The sequence below is a fragment of the Capsaspora owczarzaki genome, assembly GCF_000151315.2.
Source record: "Capsaspora owczarzaki ATCC 30864 unplaced genomic scaffold supercont2.14, whole genome shotgun sequence".
Classification (NCBI taxonomy): Eukaryota; class Filasterea; order Ministeriida; family Capsasporidae; genus Capsaspora; species Capsaspora owczarzaki.
The window spans coordinates 193,506-210,711 of NW_011887305.1; the positions used below are offsets into that span (position 1 = coordinate 193,506).

The window sequence follows — 17,206 nt, forward strand, 5'->3', positions numbered from 1 at the left end:
CAGCTGTAAACTGCACTTACATGGCTTCTTGTTCCAATCGTTTTTATGTACAATCTTGACTACATGAGCAAGCACGCGAGCAAACCAAACCTTTACGCTCGATCTACGCTTTGACAGTCCTCGTGGAAGCCGGCGCTCCATTGGCACGATGAGACATCGAGGTAGCCCTGCACGTCTTGTCATTGTTGATGAATGCCATCAAAGCATCCACATCTTCCGTACCGTGCTGCTGCGAGTCGAGCTGTTCTGGTTGTGTTGCCGGTTTGTTGTTCTTCTTGCATTGGCGAAGATAGAGCCTGCGACGAGCATTGTCCAAACGCTTGTGGCGAGCAGAGCAGCACGGGCAAAGGCCATTTTCATCCAGCTCGTGCGCATGCTTTTGGATGTGAGCGGACAGAACGCGTTGCATGTCCTCCTGCTTGACAAATACGGCAGGCTGTGCTGGCCGAACAAATGGTGGCTGCGATGGCAACTTTTGATTCTGATTGCTCGATGCAAGTACCGTAGTTGCGCTTGCTGCTTTGGGCTGCGACGCTGGTACGCTCGGTGTTGCAATTGCGGATTTCTTCGGTTCAGAGTCGGGTGCCGGAAGCACCCTGAGTTCAGTCTCGAGCTGACTGACGAGAGGCAGTGACGCGCGCATCATCCTGTTGATGCGTTCGATGTGATCCAGCTCCTTGTCATCCACTGGCATTGTTGGTTTCGCGCGGGTGTCCGAGTGTACCGATTTCGACCGTTGGAACAAGAAGGAAGACTGAGCAAACGCGTCAGTGTGCTGCGCCGGCCTTTTCATCGAGCCGAGCGAGCGCGTCAGTTCGCGCGAGATTCTGATTCGGTGAAGCTTCAATCTACTAAGCTGGGCCTCCTTGAGAAATGAATGCGATTTGTCGCCAGTCGAGCGGCGTTGATTTCAAACTTGCTCGTTTTGGGACGCGTTGTGATTGGACGAAACGAGATTCACATGCAGCGGCCTTGTTCGCTGTCGCACATGACTTTCTGTTCAATCACTTTGTACGAACGTAATTTCCTCGGTTGTACGAATGCAATGGCAGTGGGAGGAGAAGGATGGGGTCGAGGGGGGAGAGAGGGAGAGCCACGACAAAATCCTTTCAAATCGAGCTGCTCAGGCTGACCCTCCCACCCGTCTTCCCACGCCCACGCATCTTCGCCATGTAATAACCACCGCTTGCTTGCTTCCTTCCATCACAGTTAAATTGGACACGATAGTGTCGTTGGTGTTGTTTTCTTGCTTGCACGCGCGTTTCTCCTTCCTCCTCGCCGCTGACTTTTGGATGTCAATGCCAGGCAGCAACCGCCAAGGCCGTCAGTACACAAATACAATGATCGACAAAGAGGGGAGGGGCCAGGCCTACCACGTGCTCCATTAGCAAATCGATCCATGGGAAAACCGGCACCTCCAATGGGAACATGTTTCCAAACAAACGCCTCGCTGGCTCGACAGTATAAAAGCCCAACCTCGATTTGACCCGCTCACTCTACTTTTACTTTGACTTTTCTGCTGCTTTATCATCAGCAGCTCTTGGTCGTTTCTCTGTGGCTTGAACGGGTCGAGAATCATCCCTGTAAGTTGCTTCGCCAAATTCATCCAAACACCAAATCCCACATTGAACCACAAGCCGCAACCAACAAGGCTCAACGTAGCTTGCGCTCTGTGATGACGACCCCTCACATGTGTACTGCCTTTTGTCTGTTGTTTGGTTGCATGTCAAAACGCTTCTCCCCCCCCCCCCAAAAAGCATCGAAAAGGTTTTCAAGGCAAAGTTTTGCACAGCCAAAGAAACCGAAATCCATCCAGTGTTACAAATGTCCAACGAGACTGACGAGTGCTTGTTCGAGGCGGTCGACGACTACGACCAACGGTACAACATTGCTGCCTTCTTTATCATCCTGGTGACAAGCATGATGGGCACACTTTTGCCAATCCTAGCCAAGCGCAATCCCACTTGGATTTGCTTCCGAAGCCCGTTTGTGTTCACCATTGGCAAGCATGTCGGCACTGGCGTTATCATTGCACTGGCGTTGATCCATCTGCTCAGTCCCGCCTATGAGGAACTTGGCAACCCGTGCTTGCCAGCCGCTTTCGCAGAGGACTACACATTCGCACCGCTGTTTGCAATGCTGGGTGCGCTCGTGATGCACGTGTTTGAAACGCTTGCTGCCATGCACGCCCCAAAGGCTGAGCTCAAGTCTGAAACCTCTCAGTCGCCGAGCATGGCCCAATTCACCTCCTCGGACTGCTGCGATCCCGAGTCTGGACAGAGTACTACTCCAACGACCGATTCACTGGCGTTCGCTCATGGCCACAGTCACGGCGCTTTACTCGGTATCACTTCGGCGGAACGCACGATTGCCGCTTACGTGCTCGAGTTTGGGTTGACTGCGCATTCCGTCATCATCGGCTTGACCGTCGGTGTCTCGTCCGTCACCGACTTGGAGACGCTGATTCCCGCGCTTGTCTTCCACCAGTTTTTCGAGGGCATTGCGCTTGGTGCACGGCTGGTCGAGTGCAACTTTTCCAAACTGAACGAGTTTCTGCTTGCGTTCATTTACTCGGTGTCGGCACCAGTTGGTATCGCCATCGGCATCGGGATTGTCAACTCTTACAATGAGAACGGCGTCACGACCAACCTCGTGCAGGGCACCTTTGATGCCGTGAGCGCCGGCATCCTGTTGTACGTCGGCTTTTCACAAATGCTGGCGATCGAGTTTCCTCGTGATTTTGCCGCTGCCTCCTCTCGAGCACGGCGCGTTGCGCTGTTTGTTGCGATGTGGGTGGGCGCCGGCATCATGGCCTTTATTGGCCGGTATCTCTGAGATCTGAGCATCGATTGATATGCCATGGCTGTGCAGCTCGAATAAATGCATTTCTTGAAACAGTACAACGCTCTCCATGCTTTTTTTTGTTTGGTTTTGCATCAGAAACCTCCCATCCTATCGGCATCGCACCTTTCCCCCCCCCCCAAAAAAAAGCCGTTGTTGTCGAAAGAAGAACAAACAAAAAGAGGTCGCGCACCATTCAAGCATCATGATAGCGGGCGGTTTTTACGAATTTTTTTTTTTCCCAAACGACTTTTTTTTTTTTTTTCTTTTCGATCATTCCAACATGTCGTCATTCATTTTTTTTTTTTTTTTTTTTTTTTTTTTCCGTTTTCTCTGCGATGAGCTTTCGGCGCTTCCACGACGACTTGGACGACGACGCGCTCGACGATGTTGGTACGCACAACCGCTCTCTTGTTTATCTTACAAGACACAAAGCACGATCAACTCCCCCCATCATATCAACCTCCCATCATCATCAACTTCCCCTCCCTATGAATGCCCCGCTTTCAGCCGCTTTCAATCCGCTCAGAAGGAATGACAATGTCGAAGTGTTCGTTTTTTGTTTTCCCACTCATTTCGACACGCACTCGAAAAGCGAACAAAATCAAAGATGAACAAAAGCAATGAGTGACTGAATGACTGAATGAATGACTGACTGGATTGGATTGAATGGGGAGCAGAGCCAATGCAGCTGAGCGAAGGCGCAACGACGCCCAGGCTGCAGTCCAGAGCAGGCAGCGTCGTCCACCGCGACCCGTTCGATGCGACAGGAGCACCCGCGTCCGCTGGAATGGGCGGAGTCCCTGCTTCAGCGTCCGTCAGCGTCACATCGGAGGACGGGCTGCTGGCTTCTGCTGCAACCCGATCATCGCAGCAGCAGCAGCAGCGAGGAGGCCAATCCAGCTCTACCGCTACGACGCCTGGACTCGGCTCAGCTGCTACGACGACGACCGCCTTCCCGTTCCATGCTGCATCTGGCGCAAGTTCGAGTGCGAGTGCTGCTGGTGCAAGTGCCAGTGCGGGCCTCGCGCCCTTCCCGACAAACGCCGTGCTCGCGCCTGGGAACGACGCTGTCAATCCCTATTACGTGGACCGCACTGCGTCGTCGCGCACTCACACGCGGCCAGTAACGCCATCGCGAGGACTGTCGAACGTGTCTGCTCCAATGCAGCACAGCCAAGACGAGCTCGCGCTCAATCTCGCAATGGACCTCGACGATGATGCCGCCGCACGGGCCGCTGGTCAAAACATTGCGTCGCAGTCCCAGTCCCAGTCGCAGTCGCAGTACGCACCAGACATGTCTCCATTCATCAGCAGTGGTGGTGGTGGTAGCGGTGCTGGAAACGACGCCCGTGTCTCGGGTGCAGGCGTCTTTGCATCGCAGTCGAGCGACCAAGGCCAGCCGTCATCGACGCTCTCGCGGTTGAACAGCAGCCCTGCAGTCGCTTCGGGGTTCTCCTCCACTCTCCCTCCGTCGTCTGCATTTGCACGCATTGCTCGCTTGCACCGCCAGCAAAGCGCGTCGCCCGCAGGTCGCGGTCCGATTTCGCCTCGCTTGGCCGGAGTCGACTCAACCATGCCCGACGAAATTCTCGAGGCGGACGACATGCTGGCAGACCCCAACCAGGGGCAGAACGGTGGCGAGGAGCCTTCTCGCTCCAAGCTCTATGTCGAAATGGAGGAGCTCAGGCACGACTCGGCCGAGTGGGCGCAGAAGGCGCGCTGGTTGCGGTACGAGCAGTTGATTGACGACCAAGGTGACAAGTGGGGCAAGCTCCACCTCTCGGTCGTCTCGATTCGCTCCTTGTTTGAGCTCCGTGCGGGTCTGATGACTGGCACAATGCTGTTTGACATCCCCGCCAAAAACCTGCAGGACATTGTGGAGGTGGTTGTCGACTCGATCGCGCTCGACTATCGCCTGGACGACGAGCAAAACCAGGCCATCAGCGAAGCCCTTGCTCTGCCTCACAGCCAACAGCACAAAGACATTAACAAGCAGCTGCTGGACTGGATTGAGCACCTCAACTCGACTTCCAAGGGCCGCAAGTCGCACTTTTACGAGGCCTTCAAGCGGCGTCAGCGCCGAACCAGCCTGCGCTTGGAAGATATGGAGGCGGGCACCTTGGCGTCCCCAGGGCCTCGCTCTGCGTTCAACTCGCGCAACCGCGCAGACGGAAACACGCGTGCCGTGTCGCTCGAGGCGGCCCACATTCTCGTGTACAGCAACGAGTTCCTGACCCACACCGTCACCGCGTTTGTGCGCTTCTTCCAAGGCGTCTCGCTCGGAGACTTTACCCGCGCGCCGCTCGGCGTGCGCTTCTTGTTCATTGTGATGGGCCCTTCGCACCGCCATGCCGATCTCATCCAGATTGGCCGCACCATGGGTGCCGTCTTTTCGGATCCAGAGTCGCTCGAAGTCCTCCACGCCGCGCACGAGCGCGAGCCGGTGATTGAGCATCTGGACAACTTTATGCGTCGCGGCACCATGATTCCTGGCGAGTGGGACCGGAAGATTATCATTGGCCCGCCACGCGCGACGTACGAGTCGTCTCTGTCAAACAACTCCCAAACCACCGCTCCAGTCATGGGTACGCTCCAGGCCCGGCCTTTGGCCAAAGCGCAACTAAAGCGCTCTGGCCGCATCTTTGGCGGCCTCATCAACGACGTGCGCAACCGTCTCCCGTACTATAAGAGCGATTTCGTGGATGGATTGAACTTTCAAACACTGGCCGCCGTTGGCTTTATCTTTTTCGTGTGCTACGCCGCCGCCCTGACCTTTGGCGCCATCATGGGCGAAAAGACGGGCAACCAGATTGGCGCGCTGGAGATGGTGGTCGCGACTGGCGGCTGCGGCATTTTCTTTGCCTTGTTCTCTGGCCAGCCCCTGATGATTCTCGGCGGCACGGGTCCGTCGCTGATTATAACGGAGCTCATCTACAAGTTCTCGCAAGACAACGACCTCGAGTTCCTTCCCTTCCGGTTTTGGATTGGCTTTTGGGTTTTCGTTCTCTGCGTCATTTTGGTGGCCACGGACGCATCCTACATTGTCGTCTATGTCACGCGGTTTACCGAGGAGATTTTCGGCATTCTCGTCGCGCTCATCTACATTGTTTATGCACTGCAGTACCTTGCCAAGATTTACAAAAACTTCCCCGTCGACTCCTTCACTGCTGAAAATGCCAATGTCGCAGTTGTAGCCACCATCTTTATGGTGTGCACCGCTGCTGTCGGCCTGACGCTGCGCGCGTTCGGCAAGTCGCGCTTCCTGACCCCCGGCTCCCGTGGCATGATTGCCAACTTTGGCATTCTGATTTCCATCTTTGTAATGGTGTGCGTCGACAACATTTGGTTCAAGTCTGTGAACACGTCCTACCTGGACATCCCCAGCAGCATTTCGCCAACCTGCGGCCAGGACCCTCTGCCTGTCGAGTGCGGCAACTTTACACGTGGGTGGGTGGTCAACCCCCTTGGCATGGAAAAGGACCTCCCTTCCTACATTCCGGTCGCGGCCATCATTCCCGCCGTCTTTGTGACGCTTCTCATGTGCCTGGAGCAACAGATCGCCGCCTGCATTACGAATCGCTTCAAAATTGTCAAGCCCACCGGCTACCACCTCGACCTGCTCGTCATGGGCATCATGGTGCTCATCTGCTCGCTCCTGGGTTTGCCTTGGATTGTCGCCGCAGCCGTCCGCTGCATCTCGCACACCAACGCATTGTCCGTGTACACAAAGTACACGGCGCCCGGCGAAGCACCGAAGGTGGAGCACATTATCGAAACGCGTGTTTCCGGCATTTTGATTCACGCGCTCGTCCCCATGTCCATTCTGCTGGCGTCCGTGCTACGCCTCATCCCCATGCCCGTGCTCTATGGTGTGTTCCTCTACATGGGTTTCTCTGCCATGTTCAACGTCCAAATGATCAAGCGTGCTGCGCTCTTGTTCACTCCAGCATCCCAGCACTCCAACGAGCCGTATGTCGTGCACGTGCCTACGCGCAAGATGCATGTCTTTACGCTGATTCAGTTTGTCGCGCTTGGAGTTCTGGCCGGCATCAACTATTCTCCTGCTGCGCTTGTCTTCCCCTTGCTTGTCGTCCTGCTTGTGCCCCTTCGACGTGTTTTAATGCCCCGCTATTTTAGCGAGCAAGAGCTGACCTACCTGGACAATTAAAGGGGGGGTGTTTGGTCGTGCTGTTTTTCTTTTTTGTTTTCTCTTGTGGTATTTCTGTTGGTGTGTTCCGTGTGGCTTTGTATTTTTTTTTTCTTTTTGGGGCTCTGTATTCTGTTGAATTTGAAAAACTTGAAAATACCGTATCCATTCTGACAAAAACAATGAATGAACGTCAATGTGCTCGATGCGTTGCACACGAAAAACGAAAGGTTAGTTTTTCCGCAAGGTATTCCCTTTTCCTCCAAAGGCAGCAAACTGAGGTCCTGTCGCAACGGCAGCGCCGTTGGCGTTGGCAGCAGGAGCGGCGCCCGCGACTGGAGAAGGCACGACTCGAACAAACGTAATTCGGTTCTTTTTCCAAACAATTCTGAAGGCGGATGCAAAGCCAAATCAGAGCAGAGCAGCGGAGAGTGAGCCAACCACACCAAGCGCAAAAACAAAACAACAAAAAACAAAACAACAAAAAACCCAGACTAAGATGGCCAAACACCGTACCCTGTGGGTGCGCTTGGAGGGGTATCTGGGACAGGGGTAGAAGCGCCAGTGCCGCCAGGAGACATGGCACTGTTCCGTGAGACGGGAGTGGCGCGAGAGGGAGAGGAGCCAGCGCCAAAGCCGAGACCAGGGGACGAAGACAAGGGCGAGTTTCGTTGCTTGCCGTCAAGTCGAGCACCAGACCCTGAGAACGCCTTGAAACGCGCCGAAAACTCTTCTTCCGGCAAGGAGAGCATCGTCTGTCCAGCGGGAGACTGACTCAACGACGCACGCTGAAGAACTTGATTCTCGGCTACTTGCTTGGCTGCTGCAGACTGGGCCTTGTAATCAGGTTCGACGTAGTGTGGCGGAGCTTCAAAGTCCACTTGCATGTCGCACTCAATGATGGACACGGCAGACTTGGGCTTGAGATCTGTGACGCGCAGTTCGTAAATCTTGTTGTTGTAGTGCATGGCGATCGTGTCGCCGAGTGTCAAGCAGGCAAACTTTCGCAGCGTCTTTTCGAGGCTGTGGAGCGAGGGTTTGGGGATTGGGTAGTTATGACAGCAAGAACGCATGTGAGCGACGAAAAACGAAAGCAAATCAAAATACGACCAACACCAAAAAGATGCGCTTCGACTGCACATACACGGCTTTGGGATTGGAAATCTCCATGAATTCGGCGTCCTGCCACTGGAACTTGGTGTATGAGCATGGGTCGAGGGTGGCCGACCGGATGCGCACAAGGGAGCCTTCCGAGATGCCGAGGTTGGTCATCAGCTAAACAATAGCAGATAGAGACCGAAAAAAAAGTTCAAGTCAGCGACCTCCCGCGCGCGTACTCATCATTCACAATCGACAGCTTCGTGCGCTGCATTGCAACCAACGAAACAAAACAACAAAACAAAACAAAGGGCGTTCGGTGCTCACCCAGTATGGCATGTAGACGCGGCCCGGCTCGGCGATGAATTCGAGCACGCCGGCATGCGTGACTTTGCCCACTGCGGGCGCGTCGGGGTGGTCTCTGGACAGAACTTCGTCGTACTCTGAGATCTCAAACAGCATGGGGTATGAGATGTTGAGGCGCGTCAGGCGATCGAGTGCTGACGGAGGCAGAATGATTTTGCCGCCCGTTTCGAGTTCCTGGGTCATCGAGACGGACTTGGCCGCGAGCATTGCGACCGGGAAACACCGAAAGTTGTCCGAGAACCGCGCCGAGCTGCTACCGAACGCGCGGGACATCATTGTGACTTTGCGGAAAGAAGGGAGGGCAGGAAGGGTAGAGGAAGGGGGAGCCCGGTTGGGAAGAAGCGAGCCCTTCTGTGGAAGCACAGACCAAAAGTACATTCAAAACGTCAGAAGAGCTGGAGTGTGAGAGAGAGTGCAATTGGGAGAGGGAGAGAGAGAGGGGGGGGGGAGAGGGAGAGAGGGGGAGCGAATAGGAAAGCAAAGTGAAGCGACGACTGACTGCTTCAATGCGGTCAACAACCCCCCCCCTCAGAACTCTGTAGCTCGTTGAAGTGAAGTGAGTCAATGGAAGGAGGAGGAGGAGGTGGTGGTGGTGGTGGTGGTTGAGAGCAAAGGAGAGTAAACGCGTCATCGCCTTGTAGAAATAGCCACAGCTCACGCAAGCCTCGGCTCAAGTCACTCACAAGTCAATGAGAGAGAAAGAGAGAGAAGGAGAAAGAGAGAGAGAGAGAGAGAGAGAGAGAGAAAGATGACTGAACAATGGGTGCGATCGTCCAAACTCAATGGAAACTCAATACAAAAACTCAATGGAAACTCAATGCAAAAACTCAATGGAAATGAAGAAGATTCTCGAAACCTTGTTGAATTGAAAATGATGAATGATTGTGTTTAAAGGAATCAAAAAGTATTGGATGAAAAATGAATAGTGATCGGAATGATTGGAGGTTGGGAACTTGTGTGAGTTGGGGGTTCAGAGTGGAGAGGGAAGGGACGAACGAAGGGGAAACGAAAGGTGGAACAAACGAAGGAACAAGCAATGGCGTGAGTGTTGTTGAATAGATGCAGATAAGCGCCAACATGAAGGGGATGAATGAAGGAGGATTACGAAAAAAAAAGCTACAAAGCGACAAGAGTGGAAGAAGGATGAAGGCAAAGAGGGGCAAAACGGCGGTTGCGCCTCAACTGAGTTCTTTGGCGTTATGTGAATGGTGGCGGGCATTAAAAGCTGAATTGGCTCAACTGGTAGTGGATTTCTCGTGCATTTTGGGTGCCTTGACAAGAGGGGTCCAGTGAGGTGGAGAGAATAAGATTTCAAACAATAACAAGTACAGCTAAAACGCTACAAGACAGGCAGTGAAAGGCTTTTGTGCTTGATGCAGTACCAAAGCCTCCAGCTAACAATACAGACATACAGCGTGTTTGGATGCCAGTGCAAGACAAATGGACAATCGCATACAGGGACGGGGGGGGGTTAGGGTTAGGGAGATGAAGCATGGAGAGCACATGAAAAACGACGATTGGATGGACTGCACACACAAATGTGGTCGGTTCTACATCGGAGTAGAAAGGACTGGCATGATCGACTATTGGCTTGCTGCAAATAGATCGAATGGGCTGGTCACAGTGGGTCCGACGGGCACTTGCTGGCAGTCTGTTGTGTGCATTGATAGGGTTGAGCAAATGCATGGTACAGCCACAAGCAACCGACTTCAATCCGTTTCAGCAAATCCACCCTTCCTCTTCCTTGAAGACAATTGAGGCAAGCACGACAGGGTGCTGAGTTTTCGTTTACCTGATCGACTCAGAACGGGCGTGCTCGGCACAAGCTGCGGCTCGCTCTGGCTGCAGCACAGTCCCAAGCCTGCGGCTGCTCCCATGCGTTGGATGTCGTTCTGCGCTGCTACGGATGACACCGCCGTCGGGGGCTGGGAGACCGCGGGTGCTGAAGCAACTCGCGCGATTCCCGCCATTCCCGCCATTCCCGCCATTTCGCCTGCTTGAGCCGGATCCAGCGCAGCAGTGAGACTGGCGGCGGCGCTGCCCGCCCGTGCTTCAAACAGACCAAGCCGCGCAGCATCTCTGCCGCTTGCACTGCTGCCGAGCACGCCACCGTGGGTGCGCGCTCTGGCTGCGGCGTACGCGGGAAACGAGCTCAAGATGAACGCCGCGGCAGAATGTCGGCGTCCGTCCAGTGCATCTCCACGCGACATTGGCGTCCGCCGCGTGTTGCGTTCTAGGCCGTACGAGCCGACTGCAACGAGTGGCGAGGGTGCGGGCGGACGTCGGCACGGCTCGCGGGTTGGGCTCGGCGTGGCGGGAACGACGAGCTGCTGCGACGGCGATCCTCTGCGGCTGCGACGCTCCCGCTGGTGCTGCAGCTGCTGGAGCTCTAGCTGCTGATGATGATGTTGGTGCTGTTGATGCTGCTGATGTTGATGTTGTTGCGGAGAGTGCGGCGGAGGGAGCAGCAGGGCGACCGCGTCCAAGACGGACGGCTGCAGCTGATCTCGGCGGCGTTCCATGCGCTGTTGCTGCTGATGCTGTTGCCGATGCTGCTGCTGATGCTGATGCTGCTGCGGCGACAAGGCTTGGCTCGCGTTGGTGTGCAGCTGCTGCACCAGCGGCGGCGAGTACGGCATGATTCTTGGCGACGCTGGGACTACTCCAAAGTGCTGCGAGCTCGGGCTTCCATGCTGAGCATCGTCGTGGTGCCTGTGATTCGAAGAGCGTCCGTATCGCATTGTTTTGGAGCTGCTGAGAAAGCAAAAAAAAAAGCTCAGAAATCAAAAGCAGCAGAAAACAAGAATCAAAAAGGAGTGATTTTGTATTGTGCTATTTAGCTGAGGCAGACCGACGCTACAGAACTGAGAACTGTCGTCTCAAGGCATTGATGCTCTTCTATTCATCCCATTGACAAATTGACAAACAGCCCATCGCTCACTACTGTACTCGTTTTTTTGTTTGTTTGTCTCTTCGTTGTCTGAGATTTGTTCATACCGCTATCCTGCACTTTCGAGTCTGAGTCACTCCTCTTCATTCCTTAAGCCGTTTTCGAACATCATCCACTTTGCAGGTCTCCACACAACTCTCACTTTTGGCCCATCATCCACCCAATCGCAGCACATACACAAATCACGACCAAATAGATGCCTGCGCCTCGGAGACACGGCGGGCATCACCATCACCGAAGCTTCACGTCGCCTGCTGCTGCGTCCGGCTCGGATGGCTCGCACACAGTCCTGCTCGGGCTCTTCGTCCTGACGATGGTCTTTGTCAACGTCTACTTTTTCGTCGTCTTCCGCACTCCAGTCAATGCTGGCGGCGCAGGACAACTGCCCATCGACGGCGAGCCAGGCCACCGCGACGCGCTGCACAACGGCCGCGTCGATCGCCGTAAGAGAGCTCCACTCCCGATACGCACGCACCGGTCTTTGATGCAAGTGCTACTCTTATTCGTAGCACAAAGCTTTGCTGACGAGTATGGGGGTTCTTTCTGTTTTGACGAACGCAAATACTGCAGATCTGGGCGTGAACGAGCCATCGCACAAGAAACCTGTCATTCCGCCGCGTACGTTCGCATTTTGAGCACTGCGCAGTGTGCAGTCACAGTGGTCGATTCAACAAATGTGATTTGGGGGTTTGTGTTGGATTGATGTCGACGTGGTTGCCGGGAAGCACTTATCATACACTTGTTCTCTTGCTTTGATTGACAGGGAACAACTTCACGCCAGAACAGCCTCCAGCGGAAAACCCAGTCCAACGAATAAAACCAGAAGGATTCGTCGGTGGCCCAGCCGTGCCGGGCGATGACTACGGGTTATCCGTCCTCGCGGGACGAATGACTTCGGCCGACCACGACTTTTGCAGCCAGCGCACGCACGTCTGCCCTCGGGGACAAGTCCACATTGCTGCAGGCTCCGGAAAAGATCTTGCCTATGTGTGCGTTGGAGGGCGAGCTGCCATCAAGGCGACTGGGGAGGCCAATCGCGGCTTGAACGTGCTGACCATGAACGAGGACTCGGGTCGCGTTACCGCCATTCGTCACTTTGACACGTACAGCGAGCCGGAAACTGACTTTGTCGACTTTATCGATTCGGTCAACCTGGGCCGCCTCGTGGTCATTGTGACCCTGGACGACGGCGCCTACCAATTCAAAAGCGAGGGTCGGCGCGCAGCGCATGCCATCGGCAGTTCGCAGGTCGACTCCTTCAACTTCCGAGGGACGTGGGTTGTCATTGGTCAGAAGGGCCTGTCCGTCGCCACCAAGTACGAGGCCGTGAGCCCTTCCGAGAACTACAAGTGGGGCGCGGACACTACCGTCAACGAGTGTGTTCCTCTGAACGGTGAGTCGGCAGTCTGCGATTTGCTTCTTTGAGTCCTCCTCGTATCGATCCGCAGTTGGTTCTATTTGCCTCTCGTGTTGTTTTTTTCTCTTTCTTGTTTTTGCCTCGCATTGTGACTCAATCATCGTTTGCCTTTGCCTTCTGCAGGTAACTTTGCCGCTCATCAGACCGTTACAAAGGAGCAGTTCTGCGCTACTTACGAAGGATACAGTGACCTGTGCTGTGAGTTGCCATTGTTTGATGGACTGTACAAGCGGGAGAGGAGGAGGAGGGGGGCGGGAATCGAGATCAAAATCGGTCCGAATCCTGACACTCACGTCTCTTTGTTTCTTCTGTGCAGCACACGATCTACCGGCACTCGTGCCTGCCCCGCCAGGAGAGCCCCAAGCAGCCGTCTCCTTCCCGATTGCGCTCGTGGCTGGAAATCGACCCCAGTACTTGCTTCGCAGTCTCGCCTCGGTTCTAGCCTTGCCGGGCGTCAACCCAGACATGATCACCGTGTTCATGGACGGCGTCAACCCCGAGCCGATGGCTCTTTGCAACGTGTTTGGTGTGCGTGCTGTTGCGCACATGAAGACCAAAAGCACATCCACCATGGCCAAGACGTTTCAGAACGCCGACATGATTGCTGCGCACTACTTTATGACCTTGCGGCGCGTCTTTGAGCTCTTTCCCCGCAGCAAGTACGCGCTGATTGTGGAGGAGGACCTGGAGGTTTCACCCGACTTTCTTTCGTACTTTTCACACACGATGCCGCTGATGGAGATGGATCCCACCGTGCTCTGTGTGTCTGCGTGGAACGACAATGGCTACAAGCACGTCTCGCAAGACCCTTCAATGCTCTACCGCACGGACTTTTTCCCAGGTCTCGGCTGGATGTTGTCACGCGCACTGTGGAATGAAATTATGCCAAAATGGCCGCCCTGCTGCTATGGCTGGAGCTGGGATCTCTGGTTGCGGGAGGACAGCCAGCGCAAAGGCCGTCAGTGCATCATGCCGGACGTTTCACGCACCTTCCACTTTGGCCGACGCGGGCTGAACGTGGACAACGACCACTTTTACAACGCCTACTTTGCCAACCATAACTTTAACACGGATCCGAATGCGGTCTTGCAGCCCATCACCGAGCTGCTTCCCAGCAATTACGACGCCGAGATTGCCCGCTTGCTCCAAAAGGCGACACCCCTTTCTCACGAGCCTGGCGCTACTCCATGCAAAGACAACTATGTGCCGAGCGGCGTGAGCGGGAATGTGTACACGATTTGGTACAAGCAAAAGGACAGCAAGGACGACAAAAACCTGGCCGCCATTTGCAGCTGCTTTAAAATGTGGGATCTCGGTGTGCGTGGCACCTACAAGGGCGTCTTGCGGTTCTTTTCGAAAGGCAACCACATTCTCGCGGTTGGATCGCAATCTGAATTTGCGCGCCTGCACATGCCCTCGGCAATTCAACCTCTTGCATTGCGGCCAGATTAATGTTCATGTTTTCTACTCGTTTGAACAAAATATTGTGTCTACCAAAACAACTTTCAGTGTGTGTGTGTGTGTGTGTGTGTGTGTGTGTGTGTGTGTGTGTGTGTGTGTGTGTGTGTGTGTGTTGATTGCTTGTTTTGCTCATAAAAGTTTGATTGATCAATAACTACATCAAAAGACCCCTCCAAACGCTTCAAACCACCCAAGCAGAGTCGTGTCGTGCGTCGTCCAAGCAACAAACTCCTCATAGGACAGGGAGCCGTCGCCATCCGTGTCTGCATGCTTCATGATATAGTCTACGAGCTCTGCAATAGACTGAGTTGTGAGAGAATGCAACAGGTGCAGGGAGCTGGCCGAATCGTTGCGGGCGGACGCTAGCGCGCGTTCGCGTTTGAGGGTGCTGAGAAGCTGACGCAGCGAAGGACCCTCTGCAGGTGGCGGAACAGAATTCAGCTCGTCCATTGCAGACGCAGGAGCAGACCAATGCGGCAATGGCGGTTGGGGCTCACTCAAGGTGGGATGCACCGCCTCGACATCATTCGATTCAGGTGCGGACACTGAACGCGCTTCATCCACAGTATGCTCTTCATCCACAGCAGCGTTGTTGGTTTCGGTGAAACCGGCTCCAGCGAGTTCCTCAGCCGCACCTGCAGCATTCGCGCTGGAAGCGGTGGTGTCTGCACCAGAGTGGCTTTCGGGCATTGAGCGAGTTTCAGCGGCTATCGCGTCATTTTCGGCGATAGCACTGGTGTTGGTCTCCACATCGGCGTCGGTGTCCGCCAGCGCATTCGGTTCAGCACCCAAGGAGCTACTTGCTGCAGGAATGGTGCCTGTGGTAGAGGATAGAGGATTCAGGCTGTCGCTCATGGACGAGCTGGTTTTTTGCGTTCTCTTCCTGCTCTTCCTGCTCCTCCTGCTCCTCCTGCACCTCCTGCATGGGCACAAGGCGCCCAAGTTCATCTATTATCCGGAGTTCCCTCACCGCCGGTTCGGTGGGGTCTGCTCGTGAAGCGCTGCTACTGGAAGAGAGAAGCGTCCGCGGATAGTCTCCAGACTGCGCTTCGCTGATGGACATGGCCGCAGCTCGCTCGATTTGTTCAATCATGTCGACGGACAAGGATGAAGAGGCAGAGGCCATTGCGATGGGGGCAGCATTGGGTGGCCGCGGGGCCAAGTCTGGAAGACTCATGTTTGTCGGGATGGGAGCAGTGAAGGTGGCAGAGAGCGGCTTGCTGCCGTTTTCGTCGTCAAAGTCGTGCAACACGTCTTCTTCGATTCCGTGAATCACCTCGCGCACCATATCCATGTGCAGCAAGAATCGCGCTCGAAGGACGCTCGTGAGTTGTTCCCGTGAGATGTAGCCCGTGTTCTGCGGGTCATATCCTCGGAAAATGGCTAGGATCGAGGCAGGAGTTGTTGATGTTGTAAGATTGCAAACCAAGTCCCGATGAGAATTTGGCTCATAGGACAAGCAACATCAAAGGGCAACAGATCAACATTGTCAGAACGCGCACTGCAACACATACCTGGCAATTGCTCTTGAAGCGTGCCCTTTGTGAGAATGGACAGGCCGACGACATACTCGATGAACGAAATGACGCCGTCGTTGTTGGCGTCGAAAAAGTTGAAAAGCGCCTCAATCAAAATGTTCGATGACGCTCCAACATTGCCAAGGCATTGTCGGAACACTGTACGATCGAGGCCGCCATCATGTTGATCGGTGTACACGGTCGACAGCACTTGAAATTGTTGGAAGAGAACGTCAATTTCAGCGGCTTCAACTGCAGGCAGCGATCGAAAAAGGCGGTTTTTTTTGACAGCAACAGCAAACAAGGGTCACGTACGATGTGACAAACACAGCTGGTTTGTGAGTGCGACAAAGAAAAAGGACCCAAATGCACAAAACTGCACCAAAAATTGAAGGAACGATCGACTTACAATGCGTTCTCTGCTGGATTAATCGCGTGTCTTTCCAACTCAGTTTGCCCTTAATCTCTTTGCGGCCTCCTGGGTATAGTTGAGGCAAGATCACGGCGCGTGGGTTGGAGAGTGGCGGGATGGGGATGCGAATTTTGATGAATACGTGTGCCAAGTGGTGGTTGGCCGTGGCTTCGCAGGTATCACACAGGTCAAAGTCAATGCAGTTGGCACATTTAAACCGTATGCCCGTGATTGGCGACATGCCACACGCATTGCACGTCACGCCGTGGTGGAAAGTACCATCTGAAGAAGGATTGAGCAGATTTGAGCACTTGATCCCAGGCACATCTCAAATCACCCATCCATGCATGTCTAATGTGCAAAAACAATAGGGACGAGTGCATATGATCGCGCCAGACTTACTGCGTGTTGACTGGTCCTCGGCGATCGCGTACAGCAAATCGAGCATGTCTTGGCCTTCAGCCTGGGTCTGCGCTGCACTCACGCGCGACGGCTGGGCTGAGCCTTGTTGTTGTTGCTGCTGCTGCTGCTGCTGCTGCTGCTGCTGCTGCTGCTGCTGAGGATGATGTGCTTGGCTTGGAGTAGCAGGAGCAGGGCTGGATGAGGCGGCCGCGCTTCCGTTCCCGTTCTCCAGCAGATCAAAGAGAGGCTGGGTCACCGCCGCCGCTGTCGTGGCTGTGGCTGTGGCTGTGGCTGCGGCGGGGTCCGAGGGCAATCTCCTACGGCGAGTCAGTTGTAATAGCAGGGCAGTGCCGACAGCGCCGACAGCGAATGCAACGGCAGCAGTTTTGAGCACGACGGGCGATCGCAAGAGCTCCAGCCACGGCACCGACGACGCCAAGGACGAGGGCGATGCACCGGGCACGAGTGGAGATGTCACTGCCGTTGACGTCGTTGGGGGCGACGCGGCATCATGCGGCATGACAGCGGGTTCCCGATGAGTGTTTGCTCCTCTTACGAGTGTGACTGAATCGACAACAAAGAGGACTGCCTC

The 17,206-nt window shown here is 54.7% G+C and overlaps 7 protein-coding genes across 7 annotated transcripts; 3 read left to right on the forward strand and 4 right to left on the reverse strand.

Annotated features, from left to right (window-relative positions):
* Positions 1 to 20: 20 nt before the first annotated feature.
* CAOG_07525 (hypothetical protein) lies at positions 21 to 739 on the reverse strand. The gene has a single exon (XM_004343349.2). The coding sequence runs from the start codon at positions 692 to 694 to the stop codon at positions 104 to 106; it is 591 nt and encodes a 196-aa protein (XP_004343399.1). The 5' UTR covers positions 695 to 739; the 3' UTR covers positions 21 to 103.
* A 1,085-nt stretch (positions 740 to 1,824) lies between these two features.
* On the forward strand, positions 1,825 to 2,835 carry CAOG_07526 (ZIP zinc transporter; the record flags this gene model as incomplete). The annotated part of the gene is made up of 1 exon (XM_004343350.1): positions 1,825 to 2,835. The coding sequence occupies one exon, from the start codon at positions 1,825 to 1,827 to the stop codon at positions 2,833 to 2,835; it is 1,011 nt and encodes a 336-aa protein (XP_004343400.1).
* Positions 2,836 to 3,154: 319 nt separating this feature from the next.
* CAOG_07527 (hypothetical protein) lies at positions 3,155 to 7,155 on the forward strand. The gene is made up of 2 exons (XM_004343351.2): positions 3,155 to 3,234; positions 3,522 to 7,155. The coding sequence occupies exons 1-2, from the start codon at positions 3,180 to 3,182 to the stop codon at positions 7,010 to 7,012; spliced, it is 3,546 nt and encodes a 1,181-aa protein (XP_004343401.1). The 5' UTR covers positions 3,155 to 3,179; the 3' UTR covers positions 7,013 to 7,155.
* CAOG_07528 (ubiquitin fusion degradaton protein) lies at positions 7,077 to 9,362 on the reverse strand. Its single transcript, XM_004343352.2, has 5 exons — positions 9,312 to 9,362; positions 8,417 to 8,806; positions 8,136 to 8,266; positions 7,508 to 8,014; positions 7,077 to 7,379 (listed from the first exon to the last, which is right to left on the reverse strand). The coding sequence occupies exons 2-5, from the start codon at positions 8,729 to 8,731 to the stop codon at positions 7,223 to 7,225; spliced, it is 1,110 nt and encodes a 369-aa protein (XP_004343402.2). The 5' UTR covers positions 8,732 to 8,806; positions 9,312 to 9,362; the 3' UTR covers positions 7,077 to 7,222.
* A 548-nt stretch (positions 9,363 to 9,910) lies between these two features.
* Positions 9,911 to 11,257, reverse strand: CAOG_07529 (hypothetical protein). Its single transcript, XM_004343353.2, has 2 exons — positions 10,248 to 11,257; positions 9,911 to 10,106 (listed from the first exon to the last, which is right to left on the reverse strand). Exons 1-2 carry the CDS (start codon positions 11,194 to 11,196, stop codon positions 10,039 to 10,041), a joined length of 1,017 nt encoding a protein of 338 aa, XP_004343403.1. The 5' UTR covers positions 11,197 to 11,257; the 3' UTR covers positions 9,911 to 10,038.
* A 220-nt stretch (positions 11,258 to 11,477) lies between these two features.
* CAOG_07530 (mannoside acetylglucosaminyltransferase 1) lies at positions 11,478 to 14,448 on the forward strand. The gene is made up of 5 exons (XM_004343354.2): positions 11,478 to 11,848; positions 11,976 to 12,023; positions 12,169 to 12,798; positions 12,946 to 13,020; positions 13,139 to 14,448. Exons 1-5 carry the CDS (start codon positions 11,602 to 11,604, stop codon positions 14,272 to 14,274), a joined length of 2,136 nt encoding a protein of 711 aa, XP_004343404.2. The 5' UTR covers positions 11,478 to 11,601; the 3' UTR covers positions 14,275 to 14,448.
* On the reverse strand, positions 14,387 to 17,189 carry CAOG_07531 (hypothetical protein). Its single transcript, XM_004343355.2, has 4 exons — positions 16,615 to 17,189; positions 16,210 to 16,494; positions 15,798 to 16,052; positions 14,387 to 15,666 (listed from the first exon to the last, which is right to left on the reverse strand). The coding sequence occupies exons 1-4, from the start codon at positions 17,132 to 17,134 to the stop codon at positions 15,080 to 15,082; spliced, it is 1,647 nt and encodes a 548-aa protein (XP_004343405.2). The 5' UTR covers positions 17,135 to 17,189; the 3' UTR covers positions 14,387 to 15,079.
* Positions 17,190 to 17,206: the final 17 nt, after the last annotated feature.